This window comes from Tripterygium wilfordii, chromosome 20, assembly GCF_013401445.1.
Source record: "Tripterygium wilfordii isolate XIE 37 chromosome 20, ASM1340144v1, whole genome shotgun sequence".
Lineage (NCBI taxonomy): Eukaryota > Viridiplantae > Streptophyta > Magnoliopsida > Celastrales > Celastraceae > Tripterygium > Tripterygium wilfordii.
Genome location: NC_052251.1, coordinates 2,980,127 through 3,002,817, shown reverse-complemented (window position 1 = coordinate 3,002,817; position 22,691 = coordinate 2,980,127). Strand labels below are relative to the sequence as shown.

The following is a 22,691-nucleotide window of genomic DNA, read 5'->3' as shown; positions in this document are numbered from 1 at the left end:
TTTGTCACAACAATATATGTTATCAACAAAAGTACAACCAAACACCTACCAGCATTTCAGGAACTATATCTGCTATCATTTATTACCACCATTTATCTTGATGTGTTTCGTTTATCTATTGGGTGGAGAAAATTTCCACATGATTTGCTATTTTGCATTGGTTTTTACCTACTGCAATCAGGACTTTTGACCTTTCCTTCAAAAAAAATTCAATATACAATGAAATCACTTTTTTATAAAAAAAAATATTTTTAATTAAACATGTAAGATACAATGAATCACATTTTCTTTTAATTTTTTATAGATTTTTACGAAAGAAATTGTTTTAAATCAAACATTCAATTTTTAAATTTTTTGTGAAAAACAAAAATGCCACATGTTAATTATATTAACATGAAGACGATGTGGATGTACCACATGGGTAACAAACAGGAGATATAATCTCATATAACAATCATGTCTTATGGTGGTGTGTAGTTAGCACGTCCACCCCAAAAACCAAACAACAATAAGACTCCAACCACAACAACTCATTCCTCAACCACAATTCAGTCCATTCATACATACAATCAACCATACATCATAATGCATGAATTTTCAATAAATTTTTGATGCATCCAAAACGAATCAAAACTAATTTAGAAAATTATTTGTTTTCTAAAAATATTATCTAAGACACTACAAAGAGTTTAAATCAAATTAAACATATTTATTGGAATTTTTTTAAAAAAAACTTTGTAAAACCCCTACATACTAGGAAAGCAATCAAAATCAACAAAACAACATGCAAGTTGCACACGAGTCCAGATAGCTACAATAGATTGCTAATAATTCCTAATGTACATGGCATTAACAAATTTAGCAGGCAACAAATAATAAGGAAATTAATATCCCATAATTTATACTAAAATGAAAGGCTTGATATTAGAGGTCAAAGATATCAAACCCCTACCTCAATATCAATACAAAACAAAATATGTGTCTACTACATCAACTATGTCATCTCGATCACCTATACATATATATCGATACAACGAGTTATTAAGTTGTCCAAAAATTATTAAGCTGTAAAAAATAATTTTGCCAGTCTATTTATTCATTTGGCATGTACGGGCTTACTTATTTATTAGGTGAATTACACTGGTCAAATTGGTCAGAGTCAACTATGGTCAACACTTCTAAAAAGCTGGTCAAACCTTTACAAAATTCCGTTCAAACTATTCCATTTGACCAAAATGGGCCATTTTAAAAAATGACTTAAAATACAATCTTGGGTCAAACTTTGTGAAGTGGTTTAAAAATCCAATTTGGGCTTAAAATCTTTATTGGGTCAGCATTTATTAAGTGGCCATATGGGCCAAAAATCAAAATTGGCCTAGGCCTCTCACGGTCCAACAAACCAACAAAGTGGGTCATTTAATAAGATCAAAATTTTTTCGCCATTTTTCAAAGGCCAAAATCAAATGGATTATGCTCTACTCAAGGCCATCCTATCAATGACCTAGGGCTCGGCATCGGGCCGGGCCGGGCCCATAAAGATCGGGCTTCGGGCTGGGGTCTCGGGCCGAGCTCGGGCTTCGGGTCTTGATTTTTTTTTACTTTTTTAAAAAAATACATATTACTTACAATTGATTAATATCATAATTGTACTTTAATTTTTATACAATTGAACAATATTTTATAGAGGGTGAAATATATACGTATTATGTATATATATATATACACATATATATTATATATTATATATCCATATATATATATATATAGATATATGTATGTATACGTATGTGTATATATATATATATATACATATATGTATACGTATATATATACATATACACTGTCTGTGTATGTGTGTATATATGCATATATATATGTGTGTGTGTGTATATATATATATATGTATGTATATATATAATATATGTACATATATACATATTATATATATATATATAAATAAATAATGTCGGGCTCGGGCTCGGGCTCGGGCCGGGCCAAAATTAGCCCGAGGTGTTGGGCTTCAAAAATGGAGCCCAGGCCAGCGGGCCAAATGGTGACCCCTTGAATGGCCTAAAGCTCAAATTTTTAGTTAAAGTAAATTTTTGGTCACTAAAAGATATTTAAAATTTCATTTTGATCACCCAAAGATCAAACTTTTCAAGTGAGTCACCCAAAAATTATTTTTGCTACACTTTGACACTCGGACAGATATTGGAGATTTAGTGCAATCAATTGTCCTACGTGTCACTTTGACTGTTAATTTCAACTTTTTTTCTTATGTGGCGTAACAAAATCCAAAATGGAAATAACTATTTAAATTTGTTTATCCAAATGGCAAAATCAAACCGCCAAAATGTGTGCAGCAAATGAACTTGTTGTATTTGGCGAAACATACGCTGAATCATATATGTGCTAAGGGTTTTTTTTCAAGTGAGGATAAAACATTTGTAATTTTTGTTCACATAGTGGATTATTTTGAAGATTTGTCACTTGATAGACTCGAGGTTTTCTCTCAGTTGGGTTTCCTCTTTAAGTTTATTCATGCACACCTAATTTCAGAAATGTAACTGAAGACGGTTTTTAGCATTAATAAAAATGAATTGAAGGAGTAGGGAAAATACAAAAAGAAACATATGAAAATCATTTAAACAATTTGTAATAATTAAATTACCAATATATAAATATTTTCAATATATAGTACTAAATTAAGAAACATAGAAAAATCATTTTATAATATTTAAATGTAATTCCTTAAAAAAGAAAAAGAATTAAGCATAAAGGAGAAAGAATAAAAATTTTAATTAGTATTTATTATAATACCTAATAATTATTGATGCGCTTTCTCAGTTAATAAGGGAAGGGAAAAGTTTTTTGTTCTTATTGGCATTTTAAGGATTTGATTCTATAATTAATTAATTCAAAAAAGAAAATAAATTAAATTCATAAGCACCATGGCTAATTTTTCCTTAGTTGACTATACCTAACCTACATAAGTGAGATTAAAAATATGTATATAAATACACACTCATAAGTGAGGTTGTGCATAGTTCAATATGGCGGCCTCAAAGTTTGCTCTACTATTATTGTTTGTGTGGTGTTTTTCTGAGTTTCATATTGGAGTCGGAGTACAAAACTTATCAAGAGAAGAAGGTATTGAATTGAAGAAGCAACTCAAACTTTTGAATAAGCCTGCTGTCACAACTATCAAGGTGAAAATACTTCTTTTTTTTATATTTATTTATTTTCGAGTCTTGAAGAATTAGTTTAAAGGTTAGCATTGCATACATAATTCAGAAAGCTATTCAAATATGAAATTAACACATGATTGAGTGATTCATTGTGAAGTTGACGGTTGAATTGATAGAATGTAATTGTATATACACAGACAATATATGGAGAAAAATATGATTGTGTCGATTTCTACAAACAGCCGGCTTTTGATCATCCTGCATTGACAAACCATAATTTTCATCCTGAGGTATGCTTGCAATCCTTATTTTCTTGACGAAAGAAATTCAAAAGTTCAATATATATTTTGAAGTTGATCAATTATATTGCAGATGAGACCGAACCAATATCCTAAGGGGAGAATATATGAAGATTCCTTTACGACTCATCAACCATTCATTAATATATGGCAAAACGGTCAAGGATGTCCAACCGGTACTGTTCCTATCAAGAGAATAACTAGAGATGATTTCATCAAAATCCAATTGGTCAGAGAAATATATGCTGAAACATATGAGCCCCTCACAATTCAAGAACCAGGCACACATGTTGCGCCACATAATATGTGGATTATTGTGAATAAATAATAAAATATAAAATATTTTCAAAAACTTTATATTTATTCTTGAGGTGTATGATTGGCTTCATGGTTTAGTATGCTATATTATACACAAATCGTGGCACGGGAAAGAAGTTCAATGGAGGAGGAATGGGAACCACTGTATACAACCCACAACCAGTCACTGGCTCTCAATACAGCTCTTCTCAATTAAAGGTTGCAAATCGTGGAGACAGTATAGAAGTTGGATGGACGGTAAATAATTTTTTTTTCTTTCATTAGGAGGATAATTTTTTATCATTATTTAAACTAGTTCTTCACGCTTTATTTCAATATACGCTTACTAACTAATTTAACTAGTCGAGAGTCTCTTGAAAAAAAAAAAAAAAACTGGTCGAGAGTCTGCTCAATGAGAAGATAGTTTAGACATAATTTGTTTGATTATTTATTATTCATTTTTCTTTTAAATAATTTTAAGTGTTAGCTATAGTTAGAGTAATAACGTGTGAATCAAATTCTTTTTTTAAATTTTTAGAATAGAGATGTAGGTCTACTAAATTACTGTTGAATTGTTTCTTTTTAGATTTACTAAGCATATTCCATTACTACATTTTGCTAATTAGAATTTTAATTTCACTAATTTTAAACATTTACTTTTAATTTTTAGGGTTTTATTGAAAAATGACCCTTGCTAATATACATTTTTCAAATATAACCCTTCTTTTTAAAACACTTAAATCTGACCCTTTCAGTCAAGGAAAAGACAGAGATACCCTTTCACGTCTTTTTATGCATTTCCCTCTCACTTGCAACCCTAAAAATGTTTTCCCTCCTAAAACTACTTCCCTCTCTCTGTGAAACCTCTCTCTCTCCTTCAAACCCAGTAAAATCACCCCATCTATACCTCTTTTCCTTCAAACTTTGTCACATATCTAGTGAAATCCATATGCCCAAACTCAAATCTTCAAGGTTGAAGTGTCGCGACGTCAAATCTCCGTAACCTGTCATAGCGATGTCGCTCACAATGCCAACAAGCCTAAAGTCAGCAATGCAAGCTTCGTCTTCGTTCCCGTTGAACATAGAAGTGCTCACCGTCGTCGATAAGTGTCACGCCCTTCGTACAAAATATTTCGTTGATAAATGCCTGTTTTTTTCGTTGAGAACTATATTTGTTTTCGTTGATGTGAGACAAATTTTTCGTTGGAAACTTCGTTTGTTTTCGTTTAACTCAGACAATTTTTTCGTTGATAGTATCACGATTTAAATGAAGGGGGTTTCTCAACCAAGGACTTTAACCATGGCCAGATGCATAGCACAGAACATGGTTCGACCAGTCAAAATGAATGGGATGGTTATTACTTAAGTTTTGCTAAATGCTTAAATGGAATATTGAGGGATGTTCGAAACTTACCTATTACAAAGTTGATGGATCATCTGCAGTCTTTATTACAACGATGGTTTCATGAGATACGATCAATCATTGTTGAAATGAAAGACGAACTGATTAACTATTATGATAAAGTTTCAGAAGAAAGAAGGGATAGGTATATAATGTAATTTATTTTTCGTTGATAACGTTGAGAATTTTAGTTGATGATCTATTTATTTTGTTGGGAATTTTGTTATTTTGGTTGACAAACTTTTTTGTTGATAATTATCATTTTCGTTTACTACTTAAGTTTTTTCGTTTATAGTTAGTTTAATAGTATTTTCGTCGACAAATGATTTAGCTTACGTTATAATTTTGTTTACTACTATAATTTTATCGTTGATAATTAAAGTTTTTATTAAATTGACAGGGTTAGAGTCATGACTGTGGATCTATTTAACAAGTATCCATGGGGTATTTTGTCCTACAAGAAAACAATTCAGTCCCTGAACAATTGTGTTGTTGGTAGATCTGAGAAATTTAAGGAGAAGAAAAATGATTATAAGTGGTACAATCTCTTGAGTTTTCCTTGGGCTTTTCAATTGTTGGCTTATGAGGTTAGTCCCAGTATTGCTGAACATTTTCCCAATGGTCTTGATGTTAAAATGATGCCCATAATGTTGAAGTGGTCATCAACAAAGGCACCAAAATCCAAGACAATCAATGATTTATTGGAAGACGAGGAGGTAAATATATTTTTTCTCGTTGATAGTGAAAATGTTTACGTTGTTAATGAGAATGTTTACGTTGACAATATAGATGTTTACGTTGCTAATGTAAATTTTTACGTTGCTAATGTAAATTTTTACGTTGATAATTACCATATTTACGTTGATAATATATTATATTTTAGTTGATAAGTGTATTATTAGGTTGATAATGATTTACAATATAGTTTATTAATTTATATGATTTTTTTCATCTTCAGGTACATGTCATTGAAATAGTTCCCACACATTCAGAGTGTGACCAGAATTATACTACTAATATAGATGAGAATGTTGAATTCATAGTGAACATGGCAAAGAAATTTAAGTAATCCAAGAATAAGCCCGAAGTTGAACCTGATGTCACTTCAGCTAAAAAGTTGGATGATACAATTGATATTTTCGTAAGGCTCAGTTCAATTGAGCAGAAAATTTTGGCCCTCAAATCGACTCAGAATACATACAAAAAGGAAGAGAAGAAGAGTGTAGAGGAGATTGTTGAAAAAAAAGAAGAAAAAAAGAAAATGAGGATGAAAAGAATGAAGAGATTATTTATATTGATGATCAGAAAAATGATATTATATTTAACTGTATTTAATTTATATAACTCTAATTATTTAATTTCTATGTATGATATATTATATTTATCAACGAAAACAATTATAGTAATAAACGTTACAAACAATAGTTATCAACGAAAAATTAGGGACCCTAAGAAATAACTATCAACGAAAACAGTTACAATAATAAACCTTATATATAATAGTTATAAATGAAAAATTAGTGACCCTAACAAATAACTATCAACGAAAACAATTACAGTAATCAACGTTACAAATAATAGTTATCAACGAAAAATTAGTGACCCTCACAAATAACTATCAACGAAAACAGATACAATAATAAACCTTACATTTAATAGTTATCAATGAAAAATTAGTAACCCTAACAAATAACTATCAACATAAACAATTACAGTAATCAACGTTACAAATAATAGTTATCAACCATAATTCTCATGGTCCTGACGTGTTAGGGTGTAAAACAATGGGCTCACTACAAGTTTGATGGTTGTGACAATCTTGTTTGCAATGACTGCATTTTTTTTTTATATTTGCTCACCGGAATATGATATTCAACGTTTCCTTGGTCTCCCACTTTTCTCCTGGTTGCTGGTGGTAGCAGAGCTCTCACTTCCTCAATCAACACATTAGTGTCTGTGTTCAAAATAGGGTTGATTGGTTCTGCGTATGTTAGTAGAAACATATCAGTACGGTAATAAGGCGACCACAAGGAAATTGTTGGTAATTTCCGAACTTTACATGCTGCAAATGCGTGGACGCAAGTTATCTGATCAAGATCAAAAACTCTGCAGGAGCAAGTCTTACTGGCCAAATCCACTTGTCCTCCAACATCACGGTCTTTCACAAGAAAAATATTTATACTAATAGGCTCCACAGTCATGACTCTAGCCCTGTCAATTTAACAAAAACTTTAATTATCAACGATAAAATTATAGTAGTAAACAAAATTATAACGTAAACTAAATCATTTGTCGACGAAAATACTATTAAATTAACTATAAACGAAAAAACTTAAGTAGTAAACGAAAATGATAATTATCAACAAAAAAGTTTGTCAACCAAAATAACAAAATTCCCAACAAAATAAATAGATCATCAACTAAAATTCTCAACGTTATCAACGAAAAATAAATTACGTTATATACCTATCCCTTCTTTCTTCTGAAACTTTATCATAATAGTTAATCAGTTCACCTTTCATTTCAACAATGATTGATCGTCTCTCATGAAACCATCGTTGTAATAAAGGCTGCAGATGATCCATCAACTTTGTAATAGGTAAGTTTCGAACATCCCTCAATATTCCATTTAAGCATTTAGCAAAACTTAAGTAATAACCATCCCATTCATTTTGATTGGTCGAACAATGTTCTGTGCTATGCATCTAGCCATGGTTAAAGTCTTTGGTTGAGAAAAATCCTTCATTTAAATCGTGATATTATCAACGAAAAAATTGTCTAAGTTAAACGAAAACAAATGAAGTTTCCAAAGAAAAATTTGTCTTACATCAACGAAAACAAATATAGTTCTCAACGAAAAAAACAGGCATTTATCAACGAAATATTTTGTACGAAGGGTGGGACACTTATCACGACGGTGAGCACTTCTATGTTCAACGGGAACGAAGACGGAGCTTGCATTGCTGACTTTAGGCTTGTTGGCATTGTGGGCGACATCGCTATGACAGCTTACGGAGATTTGACGTTGCGACACTTCAACCTTGAAGATTTGAGTTTGGGCATATGGATTTCACTAGATCTGTGACAAAGTTTGAAGGAAAGAGGTATAGATGGGGCGGTTTTACTGGGTTTGAAGGAGAGAGAGATTTCATAGAGAGAGGGAAGTAGTTTTAGGAGGGAAAACATTTTTAGGGTTGCAAGTGAGAGAGAAATGTATAAAAAGACGTGAAAGGGTATCTCTGTCTTTTCCTTGACTGAAAGGGTCAAATTTAAGTGTTTTAAAAAGAATGGTTGTATTTGAAAAATGTTTATTAGCAGGGGTCATTTTTCAATAAAACCCTAATTTTTATTTGATGCCACCTGTTTAATTTACGAGTTCTAGATTATTTTCTTTATAACTAGTCGTGTAGATAAGACAGGTATAAAATTATAACAAAAAAAGGTGATAAAGTACATATTTCTCTCATTATGTCATCTCACTATTACTAATTTGTGGTTTCAATAATTTCTTTAGGTGAATCCTAGTCTTTACAAAGACAATCGTACTCGACTTTTTATTTATACAAGAGTAAGTAATCATCTTTCTCGAACAAAAATTTTTTTTTCACTCATATATGTCATTTATGACTTTTAAGTACTTCCCATATCTAATATATGTTTTTTTTTTCCATTCTTGACGATAGGCAGGTGCATCACGTTGTTTTAATACACGTTGTCCTGGATTTGTAATTGTTAGAACAGATCTACCCCTTGATATGATTCTTGAGCCATATTCTCGAGTGGGTCACAACATATACGGGAAAACACTCCAAATTCAGCGGGTAAATATTTTTTGATGACAAAAAGTTGCGAGTTTTTGACTTATGTATATCTTAGGTTCTTAAATCACTCTACTCTTTTCAAGTATCGTGATAAGTTGCAAGGTGCCGTTGTTGAGAATTGAACTCGGTGTCTTAACTAGCAAGATTTATCTCAAATAACCTAACCACCATTGGGCGGTTATATTATGTTCAACAATCTTTTGTGTTTTTTTTTGTCTATTTTGTAATATATTTCATCTTTTAATTATGATAGGATCCTCCAAATGGGAATTGGTGGCTTCAAGTTGGACCAAATATGACTCAAGTTGGATTTTGGCCGAAGAACATTTTCACAGGATTGGCAGATCTCGCAACTTATATAGAATGGGGAGCAAAAGCATACAGTCCTCCAACAATTCCTAGTCCTCCAATGGGGTCAGGGGAACCGATGATTACTGGGGATGTAACAAGAGATGCATTTGCCAAAGATATAACTACTATAAATGAAGCTTCCCAAATTGTTGATGCTACAGAGACCTCAACCTTTGAAGATATCAAAGAATATGAAGTTTTAGATGAGGGAATTACTACAGAATATCGACATCTTATATATTATGGTGGCGAGGGTACTTACGTTGGGAAATAGGTAGGATTTCTATGAGATTTATTGTTTGTGTTCGAATTGCTCTTTAGAATTCTATTAAATAAAGCTAGTACTCCTGTAGTTTACATCTTATATATTATGGTGGAGAGGGTACTTACTAGCGGTGGCTTGGTTGGTAATCGATTGGGTTACACAATATGTGTGCCTAAGGTTCAATTTTAATAAGAAGCAAATTTCTTAATGTATTTCAAAAAAAAAAACAAGTTTACATATATTCCTTTCAAACATGCCTTACGTGTTTTCGCCCATGCTTGCATGTATTAAACATGTGCGCAAGAGCTATTGGCCTATTGGTACTATTGTATAGTATATTTTTTATGCAATACAATGTTTGGTTTGTTATAGACATAGGCGGAGCCAGGATTTTATATGAGGGGGCCTAATGGTTGATGGGGTTCGGGGGCAGTGCCCCCGAAATTTTGTTAGGGCTATTTAATGAAAAATTACCCAATTTCTCATTGTTTATAGTATAATCAATGAGAAAAACGTATCACTGAATGCATAAAAACCGTGTACTTATAATAAAAACATAATCACCACACGATCAACAGTCTACATATGATATTTTGTGATACATATCAGAATTCTACTTTTTAATCAAATATAACATTTGTCCTTATGTTAAAAATATTGAGAATTTGCAACAGTATATTCAAATTATATAACAAATATGGGGTGTGGACTTAATATATGGTATACTTTGTATTAATAACATATATATTAAATAGTCCTTTTTATAAATATACTAAATGGTCTTAAGTATAAAATATAAGAAATGAAATTAAAATGTTTGTTTTCTTATCAAAAAAATAAACGAAAATCTAATTTGAGTAGCTGTGTAAGATATTCTTAATTGATAAGAACGAACTTAAAGAAGAAAACACAACAATTATAATAAAAAAAAAAAAAAAAAGAGAGAACAAAGCGACGTCGTCTTATGTGACATCGCCTCTGTCGGTGTCTTTTGATCATCGCCGTTCCGCAGATGCATGAATTGTCTCTCCTCTTCCTCTCTATCTGCACACCTCTTTGATTCTCTTTCACAATCTCCTTTGTCCGTTCCATTGCTTTTGCTGTCTTTTAATCCTCGCTGTTTCGCAGATGCATGCATCTTCTCTCCTCTTCCTCCCCATCTGCACGCCTCTTTGATTCCCTTTCATTTTCTTCAGAAGCTGTTTGTCATTCTATTGCTTCCAGTTATTCATGTGGTTAGTAGCTGAATTTCGAATCGCTTCGCTTCTCTCTTAGAGTGATGTATTGTGCCAAACTTTGTCATTTAATGTATTACCTCTTATTTTAAGTGCTCCCGCAGTACAAAATTAAAACGTATTGGAGATGTTTTAATATTAATACAGTATGCACCATATAAGAGCCTCATTTTGTATAAAGTTATATGCCCTCCTCCATATTGTGACCACAAGCTATCACCATATTACTCTTGAACCTTCCGTACTACCAAGAATTCAAAACCATATTCATTTCCAAGTTCTCACACAGTCTGTTTACAAGATAAATTGCAATCTCAATCACGTCGAAAGGTAGGTGATCGCGGGAGCACCTAGGAGTTCGGAGTATCTCTCGTGGTTCTTCCACGTATAGTTGTAGGTATTTAGCTGCAATACATGTTAACAACACTATCTTGCAGTGCCATATACTATTTTTGTAGAACGAAGCATAAAATATTATCCCCTTCCAAGCATAAAAGCTTTTGCAAAGCGAAGAGAAGTCTAGAACCGACAATATAATAGATAACATAAATTCTCAATGAATCACCAGTGCAAAAGAATCCCATATTTATAGCTAATCACTAATGCTGTCAAAAATGTAATTTAGGATCCAAAGTATCTATCTAGTTCATTAATCTGAATGAAAATCTTTGGAAATAACCACACGAGTATCACTTTTAGACTTGTATCAACATTCTCTTACACTTATCTAAGATGCAAAAAGTCGAACGCGCATAAAATGTAAGCAAAGTAACAGAACAAATATGAAATTCAATCTTCTGTCTCCTGTGGAGGTAGATTTCTTAACCTTATAAACTTCACCAATAATGGTGATTGAATTCTAGGATGCAGAAAGTCGGACGTGCATAAATTGTAAGCAAAGTATCAGAACAACTATGAAATTCGATCTTCAGTCTCTTCTGGAGGTAGATTTCTTAAGCAATCAAGTACTTCATCTGCTTACATGATGGATGCTTGATCTTAAACGACTTATATAATAGCATTCATAAAAGCTCAGCCATTGAAGGAGAGAACAGTTCGATAGCAAACTCAGTACATGATTCTTAGATTTCAAATCTACTGATACAGAACCACCCTTGCGCACTTATTCGCGAAAAAAAATGGGGAAAATGTGGTAAAGATGGAGATCAGTTTTTAGTTCACTCGCAATTAAAAATCGGAAAATGTGGTAAAGATGGAATATTAATAAAGCTAATTCCAAGAAAAATTTCACTCGCAATTAAAAATTGGGACAATATATAGCAACTGTAATAATTTGAAAATTTATTTACATTCCGATTCAAATAAACCTAAACCTACTAAATATGTCTAAGTCGTACTAGCACGACATATGGGACATCCTGTCCCCCAAGTCAACCACTCATCCATGCAGCGATAATGGAACACATGATCACACTGAAGAGCGACTAACTCCTCTCCCTCTATGAAATCATTGAGGCATATGATGCATGTATCATACCTCATGTCAGAAAGATATCTGACACGAGGGAGTGATATAATGGCTCGCCCAGCCATCTCTATAACCGGTGCAACAGCAACAGGTGGGACTACCTGATACTGCTGTGGAACGTCCCTTCTCACGCTATAGAAATAATACAAAACCAACAAAATCAATCGAGTTAGTATCAAAAGACAACCAAAAATAATACCCAACTCGAGCTCTGATGTCCATGAATGTGAAACGAATAGCTCGGTGGCAGGCATCACGATCACGATACTAAACTAAGATAATAATTAAACCTGCATATAACATGTAAAATATAAAATTTAAGTTAGCAAGGTTTCTACAAATCAAAATTAAGAAAATAATTTTAAAAAATTTCAACTACTCATTAAAAATCAATATCAAATGGAAAAGTTGTTTTTATGCTTTTTTTTTTTGTTTGGTCACTCAGCATTGGCATACATGCAGAGCATAGTGAGCTAATTTTTTACTCACTTTTTTTGATAAGCACCACATATATTATAGAAGAAAACGTAAGCAAAGGAACAACAGGGTATCTAACGGATGGCCTGGGGCAAACAAAACAGCAGCAGAAAGAAATTAAATCCAACAAGATAGACTAATACAGGGGAGTGAAATAGGACTCTCCATCTATCAGCCAGAAAACAAAATCAGAACTTCTTCCAACTCCTGCTTTAGCTCATAATAAATCTGCCACTTGATTGCCGTCTCTTAGAATGTGATTTATCTCCACCCTTGGCAGCTGGAGTTTAACACTTTAACCCTCTCTATTGCATTTCGAATTTGAGTAAGCTTCCAAGGCACCTCACTCTCCCTTGCAGCCCATGCAAACACATTTTTTGAGTCCGTCTCTATAATTACATGGCTTTGAGCTAAAGTCCGGAATGCAGTGGACAATTGTATCGCCTTATCCAAAGCCCGAAACTCCGCCTCATTAGACTCACACACACCTATATTGCATGAGAAGAGACATAGATATTCACCTTCTGAGTTCCTTAAAACTCCCCCAATGCCAGCTGGACCTGGCTTCCCCACCGCTGACCCATCCACATTCCATTTAAATTTGCCTTGAGGAGGGAGGCACCATGATGAGAGAGCCCTTGACTTCTTTACTACCCGCAAGTTACAATCTTTCACAATGAGAGAAGAGGTGCTCAGTTGATAGCAAGAGTATGGGACTTATGGCAATAAGTATTTTATCCGTAGATGAAATCGAACAAAAATCACTGTCAAAACCAAACCCTAGTCAACTTGCTTATCTCTGAAAACAACGTCATTCCTTTCCTTCCATATTGACCACACCACTACAAAGAAAAGAATGCTCCAAATCTTCCTTTGTGAACCCCTTTTACTAAACTCTGCCACAGCTCAAATAAGTTAAAAATATCTCCAGAGATGCACCATGATAATCCCCACCAATTCATAACAAAATACCATACAGAAGAGGGACCAACACACTGGCAGAAAAGATGGCTTGCTGATTCTGAAGCTGCTGAGCAAAAAGGGCATACATTCTCATTCCTCTGAATAATTCCTTTGTCTGCCAACCTTTCCCTAGTGTTTATCTTCTTGAGAAGTAGTAACCATGTAAATAATTCCGCTTTTGGTGGAACAAAGCTCATCTAGTCCTTTGAACATATGATGCTTGCATCTGAGGGGGAGGCTAGACTGGGAGATATAGTCAGATGATAATATAATGAATTGACTGTAAACTCCCCTTTGGTAGTGAATTTCCTACAATTCTATCACACATGTTAGGATTTAAAATAACATAGGTCACTTGCTGGGTAAGCTCCCGCAATATTCTCTCTTCCCAAGTAAATAGCCTTATCCTCCAATGAAATTTTCACCCCCAATAAGCATTCATCCAAGCAACCATTTCCTCTATTGTGACGGTTTGCTGCAAGGACACAATGAACTGTCTTGAGAATGCATTACAGAGTGGTATGTCCCCTATCAAAATATCTAGCCAAAATCTGGTTGATCTACCATTACCTACAGAGCTTCCTATCTTCTTAGTGGGGAGTTGAGATTTGCAACCAGATTGTGAATAACATCTTTCTAGAGCATAGATGGAGAAGAAGCAATAGGGAGTAATGATTACTGACTCCTGCTGTAATTTCGTTCTATAACCAATTTCCACAAAGACCCATTCTCAGTCATAAATCTCCACACCCATTTAAACAGAAGTGCTTGATTCTTAATACATATATCAGAAATTCCAACCCCCCTGCCTCTTAGGTTTGAGAACCTGCTGCCAGTATACACAATGGATCCTCCTTTTGTACTCACTTTTTCCGAATATAAAATAAATTCATGGCATGATCACTAAGGAGGAGAGGGCACTACAGTCAAGGGACATCAATAGTCTCTATAAAGGAACCACAATTACATGTATTTGAATTTAAAAATTAAAATGTCAATGAACAAAGCCGCTAGCCTATGATGCAATAGATGACAACACACTCAGGAGACCATCATCTCTGTAACAGAAATCAAAATAATAAAATAACTAAAGTTTCTATAGAACAAATAGAGCGAACCAACCTTTGGGTTTAGAAATTGGATTCAGTCAGCGTCACTACTTCCTTTTGATTATGTCGTGATGCTTTCGTTTCCTGTGAACGCTTCCAAAGGCGAGCTGTTCGAGTTTCCAGCTTCTTCCCCCTTTCGACGCCTACCAAACGACCATCAAGCAGCTCGCCCTACCAAAGATTCACTCCGCCCGGAGACTAGGAAAGAAATGGGCGACGACCAGTACATAGCAGTTGTATCTGTGAATCTCTTCCCGGTTCCCATTTTGAGCCTCCTCTTACTACCTACTCTGCAGTCTGCAGGTCTCTATTTCTGGCAAATGATGCAGCCGTGTAATGGCACGATTTTACCAAAAGGTTTTAGAGATCGTACTTATTTTTAACTAAATGGGCTTTATCACTTTATGAGCGAAGGATAATGGCTTATGGAGAAATAAATAATGGGTTAATAGACAAATGGGCCTATAATTATGGTCCTATGGGCTTATGATTGTGGACAAATTGAATGGGACCCATCGATTACAATTTTCAATTTACAACTCACTACTCAAAATTACATAATTAGTCTCCAATCTCCACCCTCCAACCACTCCACTCCTTCCCTAGTTAGTAACTGAGCAAAAATATACATTTGTCCATCAACTATGATTTCATTTTTGTCCCAATTGGCATGATTTTTACATCTGCCATTCTACTTGGTTTAAATTTTACACATGTTATCTCACAAAATCACCAAAATACGTCAGTCTTCAAAATTTCCAAACTATTTTGTTATATAGTTTAAGCATTAAAAGTGTTATATATTAATAGTTTAGGGATAATATCGTTCATGTTTGTCAAAATTTGCCAACTACGATTACTCCGATATGCCAACTAGATGTCACATTAGATTTTTCCGGCTACTCTCTTACTTGAAGGATGAAATAGCTTCCTTTCAATAGTTGAAGAACGAAGTTAAGAGCAAAAAATGTTTAAGGACGAAAATGAAACTAGTAGAATACTTGAGGGACCAAATGTTATATTTTGTCATGGGCCTAACTATGCACTAGAAAACCGGCTTACTAGTGATAGGTTTGCCCAATCTTATAAAGCATTCACCCTCCCCACACTTGCCCGATGTGGGACTCATGACAAACCCCACCCCTTCAAGACCAACGCCCACGTTGGTCGAGCACCATGGCGGCCTGCACTCTGTGGGGGGCTTTCACTGGGCTAGGGCCTCACCCGTACCAGATCCACAGGTAGCCCTTTCCATGGCCATTTCAGGATCCCTGGGCCTGGCCCAAAGGGCCGGTTAAGTGTGGTTTGGCTCCGATACCAAATTGTCATGGGCCTAACTATGCACTAGAAAACCGGCTTACTAGTGATAGGTTTGCCCAATCTTATAAAGCATTCACCCTCCCCACACTTGCCCGATGTGGGACTCATGACAAACCCCACCCCTTCAAGACCAACGCCCACGTTGGTCGAGCACCATGGCGGCCTGCACTCTGTGGGGGGCTTTCACTGGGCTAGGGCCTCACCCGTACCAGATCCACAGGTAGCCCTTTCCATGGCCTTTCCAGGGTCCCTGGGCCTGGCCCAAACGGCCGGTTAAGTGTGGTTTGGCTCCGATACCAATTGTCATGGGCCTAACTATGCACTAGAAAACCGACTTACTAGTGATAGGTTTGCCCAATCTTATAAAGCACTCACCCGCAAGTTACAATCTTTCACAGTGAGAGAAGAGGTGCTCAGTTGATAGCAAGAGTATGGGACTTGTGGCAATAAGTATTTTATCCATAGATGAAATCGAACAAAAATCACTGCCAAAACCAAACCCTAGTCAACTTGCTTATCTCTGAAAACAACGTCATTCCTTTCCTTCCATATTGACCACACCACTACAAAGAAAAGAATGCTCCAAATCTTCCTTTGTGAACCCCTTTTACTAAACTCTGCCACAGCTCAAATAAGTTAAAAATATCTCCAGAGATGCACCATGATAATCCCCACCAATTCAAAACAAAATACCATAAAGAAGAGGGACCAACACACTGGCAGAAAAGATGGCTTGCTGATTCTGAAGCTGCTGAGCAAAAAGGGCATACATTCTCATTCCTCTGAATAATTCCTTTGTCTGCCAACCTTTCCCTAGTGTTTATCTTCTTGAGAAGTAGTAACCATGTAAATAATTCCGCTTTTGGTGGAACAAAGCTCATCTAGTCCTTTGAACATATGATGCTAGCATCTGAGGGGAAGGCTAGACTGGGAGATATAGTCAGATGATTATATAATGAATTGACTGTAAACTCCCCTTTGGTAGTGAATTTCCTACAATTCTATCACACATGTTAGGATTTAAAATAACATAGGTCACTTGCTGGGTAAGCTCCCGCAATATTCTCTCTTCCCAAGTAAATAGCCTTATCCTCCAATGAAATTTTCACCCCCAATAAGCATTCATCCAAGCAACCATTTCCTCTATTGTGACGGTTTGCTAAAAGGACACAATGAACTGTCTTGAGAATGCATTACAGAGTGGTATGTCCCCTATCAAAATATCTAGCCAAAATCTGGTTGATCTACCATTACCTACAGAGCTTCCTATCTTCTCAGTGGGGAGTTGAGATTTGCAACCAGATTGTGAATAACATCTTTCTAGAGCATAGATGGAGAAGAAGCAATAGGGAGTAATGATTACTGACTCCTGCTGTAATTTCGTTCTATAACCAATTTCCACAAAGACCCATTCTCAGTCATAAATCTCCACACCCATTTAAACAGAAGTGCTTGATTCTTAATACATATATCAGAAATTCCAACCCCCCCTGCCTCTTAGGTTTGAGAACCTACTGCCAGTATACACAACGGATCCTCCTTTTGTACTCACTTTTTCCGAATATAAAATAAATTCATGGCATGATCACTAAGGAGGAGAGGGCACTACAGTCAAGGGACATCAATAGTCTCTATAAAGGAACCACAATTACATGTATTTGAATTTAAAAATTAAAATGTCAATGAACAAAGCCGCTAGCCTATGATGCAATAGATGACAACACACTCAGGAGACCATCATCTCTGTAACAGAAATCAAAATAATAAAATAACTAAAGTTTCTATAGAACAAATAGAGCGAACCAACCTTTGGGTTTAGAAATTGGATTCAGTCAGCGTCACTACTTCCTTTTGATTATGTCGTGATGCTTTCGTTTCCTGTGAACGCTTCCAAGGGCGAGCTGTTCGAGTTTCCAGCTTCTTCCCCCTTTCGACGCCTACCAAACGACCATCAAGCAGCTCGCCCTACCAAAGATTCACTCCGCCCGGAGACTAGGAAAGAAATGGGCGACGACTAGTACATAGCAGTTGTATCTGTGAATCTCTTCCCGGTTCCCATTTTGAGCCTCCTCTTACGACCTACTCTGCAGTCTGCAGGTCTCTATTTCTGGCAAATGATGCAGCCGTGTAATGGCACGATTTTACCAAAAGGTTTTAGAGATCGTACTTATTTTTAACTAAATGGGCTTTATCACTTTATGAGCGAGGGATAATGGCTTATGGAGAAATAAATAATGGGTTAATAGACAAATGGGCCTATAATTATGGTCCTATGGGCTTATGATTGTGGACAAATTGAATGGGACCCATCGATTACAATTTACAATTTACAATTTACAACGCATTACTAAAAATTACTTAATTAGTCTCCAATCTCCACCCTCCAGCCACTCCACTCCTTTCATAGTTAGCAACTGAGCAAAAATATACATTTGTCCATCAACTATCATTGATTTCATTTTTGTCCCAATTGGCATGATTATTACACCTGTCATTCTACTTGGTTTAAATTTTACACATGTTATCTCACAAAATCACCAAAATACGTAACTCTTCAAAATTTCCAAACTATTTTGTTATATAGTTTAAGCATTAAAAGTGTTATATATTAATAGTTTAGGGATAATATCGTTCATGTTTGTCAAAATTTGCCAACTACGATTACTCCGATATGCCAACTAGATGTCACATTAGATTTTTCCGGCTACTCTCTTACTTGAAGGATGAAATAGCTTCCTTTCAATAGTTGAAGAACGAAGTTAAGAGCAAAAAATGTTTAAGGACGAAAATGAAACTAGTAGAATACTTGAGGGACCAAATGTTATATTTTGTCATTAGTAACCTATGTATGTAACCTAGGTCAAATCACTCGCCATGACCATAAGCCCATCACGCTCTCTTTGCTCTCCAACAAATTGCAAATCTCTATAGTTCAAAGTGATGTACATGAAATCACCATTGTAAAGTAGTCTTATCGAGCATTGTTCCCAACGAGCAACTTGAACCATTCTTCTGTGATTTAGACCAGCAACTGGAGCCATACTTCCATCCTGACGACGATGACGAGCAACACTTGATTTTAGCAACATTATGTGAATTATTGTGGATGTATATCATGTATTGTGATGACCTACAGTCTACGGTAGTCATTTTAGGTACATTGTTTTTAATTTGTGAGTTAGCATCTTGCAATCCTTTTCAAATAAGAAAGTACATAAACATAATATATTTTTTTCAATGAAGATTAGAGTTCAACTTCTTATATAAAACTTACTAGGAAGTATAAATATTATTATTGTATTATTTTATAATTATTTTAAAATTTTTGTAAAATCTTACGATTTTACGATTCTATCTTTCCGACCTTCCACTGATCTTAGGTCAGATCCCAATTTTGATAACCTTGATCAATACCTCCAATCCAACAAAGATCACGCCTCATGATAGTGTATAGCTAGCAAGACCACCGCAAAAACCAGACAACAACAACAAAATTATCACAACCATCTGTCTCACATGACTTCCCATCCGAGACAACATCCCATCAAACTCCTCAATCACAATCCATCTTACAACTCCGCAACAACTCATCAACCGTCAATAATCACAAGCCATAATGATGAATGGATTTTTCTATAAATTTCTCATGTATTCAAAACAATTCGAAAACTGATTTAGAAAATAATATATTTATATATTTTTCTAAAAATATTAAACAATGCTCTACAAAGAACTTTATTCAAACTCAAACACTTTAATTTGAGTTAAATCATTTTTTAAATATTTTCATGTAAGAAATTAAAACTTGAAAGAAATTTAATACAAAATAATTTTATTTAAATTTTTTACCGACCCAATTTCTAAATTTGCGCATCTACACTACATATCAAACAAAATTTAATCAAAATCATAGAATTGTGAATCTATGACTAGGAACACGAAGCAATTCAGTAGACAAATAAGCAAGCACTTGACACGCAAGGAAGAAGAACCACTACATACTATGAAAGGAATCAAATCCAACAACACAAGATACAAACGCTATACGAGTACAAACAAATACGAAAGAATACTAATAATTCCTAATGTAGATGACATTAAGGGCTTTAGTGAGCAAAATAAGGGGAATAATATCTCATAAATTATACCAAAATAGAAGGTCATGTATTAAAAGTCAAAGAGATCAGAACTCCTACCTCGATAGCAATACTGCAAAATAAAAATACGCGCCTACAATGTCTCTACGGTCTCCTAAAAATACACCGGCATATAAAAATTATTAAATTGTCTAATATAATTTCCCACTAATCTAATTATTTAATTGGCCTACTGAGCTTTGAGAGCACTTATTTATTAGGTCAAACTTCAAATTCTGATCAAACCTTTTTATTTTACAAAAAGAGTCAGGCCCAAATAAAACTAGATTTTAAAATATTGGGCCAAAGGAGTTGAGACTAAGATTTATTCAAGCCTTAAACGCGCGCCAACTCTTTAGGCTTTTGAAAAAAAAAATGACTACGTTTGATAGAGCGATTAGGAAGATTTTCAATAGGTGTGTTTGGCGGGATGTTGGTTGGAGCGGGCCCGCTTTCTCAGCTCGCCCCACCAAATGGATCATATAAGCTAGGTGGTATCGCTCGCATAAGCTGGGCGATACCGCCCAACAAAAACAAACTCCGAATGGGAGATTGTTTAAAAACTTGTAGCTTTTGGCGTGGGTCAGCTACAATTTTTATTTTTTTATTCTTTTTTTTAGCGTAGTACCTACATTCATGAAGTCAAATTTTTTATTTTTTATTTAAAAATCGTACGACTCACCTGCTTTACATTTAAATAATATTTATATGAAATCAATTAAATTCTTAGTAAACTACAAAACATATCATTAAAGTAAATTAATAATTTTTGTAATAAATTAGTAATTCTTATAATGAATTAATTATCCATTATGAATAAATATTAAAGTAAATTAATAAATATTATAAATAATAAATTAATATTTATTCATTTATAGTTGTAATAACTTATATTTTTATAATAAATTATTTTTATTCATTAATAATAATTAATACAATCAAAAAAAATTTACATAACTTAACCGCTAACAATAGTAAAAGTTTCACCAAATAGCTCACAGTTTATTTCAAAACTTTAAGTTCATCTTTTTTCCACAGCTTAACCCCTAGCGTTGAAAATCAACACAGCCGCTTTACAATACTAGCACAATACTAGCACAAAAACTATGGAAAAAGTTGAGCTTTAAGCTGTGTAATATGTTATGAAGTGTTTGACGAATTAAAAGCTGACACTAGCAGAAAAGCTGTGAAATTAAAGTATTATTTTAAATTTGGTAATATTTGATTTTATGATTTTTATAATAAATTTTGTTATTGAAGTTAATCTTAAATTTTATTTAATAAATATAATCTATTATTAAAATTTAATTTTAAGTATAAATTATTAAAATTAATTTTAAGTATAAATTATAGTAAAAATATTTTTTGAAATAATAATATAAAATATTTTTTAATTAAATTACTTGTATTAAAAAATGTTAAGATAACAAATATTTAGTAAGAAAATGTTTAAGTAATCATATGAAAGTTAGTTTCTTTGATAAAGTTATTGAATTCATTTGCATTACGTGGGACCATGTTGGTTTATTTTTAAAGAAAATAAACAATTGATAAAGTTTGCAATTATTACGTGCGACTCACGTCAGTTTTTTTGGAAAAAAAAATTAAACATGTGTTTTCGCATAAGAGAAGCTCCATATGCATGTGTGTGTTTGGTAGAGCGGTTGTGTTGATTTTTAATGTTGGCGGTTAAGCTGTGGTAAAAAAAACTGAGTTTAAAGCTTTAAAATAAGTCGTGAGATGTTTGATAAAGTTGTGTAAAATATATTTTATTTGTATTATTATTTGGTAAACATTATAATTACTTTAATTTAATATTTAAATAATAATTTAATATGTATAATATAAATGAAAAAAATGTTTAAATAAAGATTATTTAAATAATTTAAATAATATGAATATATAAATTAATTATTATAAATGAATAAATAAGATTTATTATAAATATCAATCATAATAATTCTAAATGATTAAATAAAAAGTACTAATAATTTAATTATAATATTATTAATCGATAAATATAAATTATTCTTAATTTATATTTGTTATTAATTTACTTTGATATTTATTAAGAATTAAATAAAATAATAATACAATTTACAATTTCTTAAGAGTTTAATTTATTTCATATATATTATTTAAATGTAAAGTTGGTGAATCCACCATTTTAAAAATAAAAATGAAAAGGTAAGCTTTTGTCGGTTAAAGTAGGTGGATCTCACCGTTTTAAACATTAAAAAATGAAAATGTAATAAACTTTTACAAGTGGCGACCCATGTGAAACCCACATAAAAAATATTTTTTTAAAAAAAGAGAGGAGTTAACTATTTTTTTTTTTT

The 22,691-nt window shown here is 33.6% G+C and overlaps 2 protein-coding genes across 2 annotated transcripts; one reads left to right on the top strand and one right to left on the bottom strand.

Annotated features, from left to right (window-relative positions):
- The first annotated feature begins 3,053 nt into the window (after positions 1–3,053).
- LOC119986844 lies at positions 3,054–9,632 on the top strand. Its single transcript, XM_038831538.1, has 7 exons — positions 3,054–3,209; positions 3,386–3,478; positions 3,561–3,776; positions 3,884–4,042; positions 8,701–8,754; positions 8,870–9,007; positions 9,261–9,632. Exons 1-7 carry the CDS (start codon positions 3,054–3,056, stop codon positions 9,630–9,632), a joined length of 1,188 nt encoding a protein of 395 aa, XP_038687466.1.
- A 2,573-nt stretch (positions 9,633–12,205) lies between these two features.
- LOC119986843 (RING-H2 finger protein ATL73-like) lies at positions 12,206–13,875 on the bottom strand. Its single transcript, XM_038831537.1, has 3 exons — positions 13,797–13,875; positions 13,117–13,312; positions 12,206–12,479 (listed from the first exon to the last, which is right to left on the bottom strand). Exons 1-3 carry the CDS (start codon positions 13,873–13,875, stop codon positions 12,206–12,208), a joined length of 549 nt encoding a protein of 182 aa, XP_038687465.1.
- Positions 13,876–22,691: the final 8,816 nt, after the last annotated feature.

Coding starts and splice junctions, on each gene's coding strand:
- LOC119986844 (XM_038831538.1), top strand. CDS start 3,054: ATGGCGGCCTCAAAGTTTGCTCTACTATTATTGTTTGTGTGGTGTTTT. Junction 3,777..3,883: donor TTCAAGAACCAGGCACACAT/GTTGCGCCACAT, acceptor TTCATGGTTTAG/TATGCTATATTATACACAAA. Junction 9,008..9,260: donor AAACACTCCAAATTCAGCGG/GTAAATATTTTT, acceptor TAATTATGATAG/GATCCTCCAAATGGGAATTG.
- LOC119986843 (XM_038831537.1), bottom strand. CDS start 13,875: ATGTATGCCCTTTTTGCTCAGCAGCTTCAGAATCAGCAAGCCATCTTT. Junction 13,313..13,796: donor GTTGGTCCCTCTTCTGTATG/GTATTTTGTTAT, acceptor CATGCAATATAG/GTGTGTGTGAGTCTAATGAG. Junction 12,480..13,116: donor GCAATAGAGAGGGTTAAAGT/GTTAAACTCCAG, acceptor TTATTTCTATAG/CGTGAGAAGGGACGTTCCAC.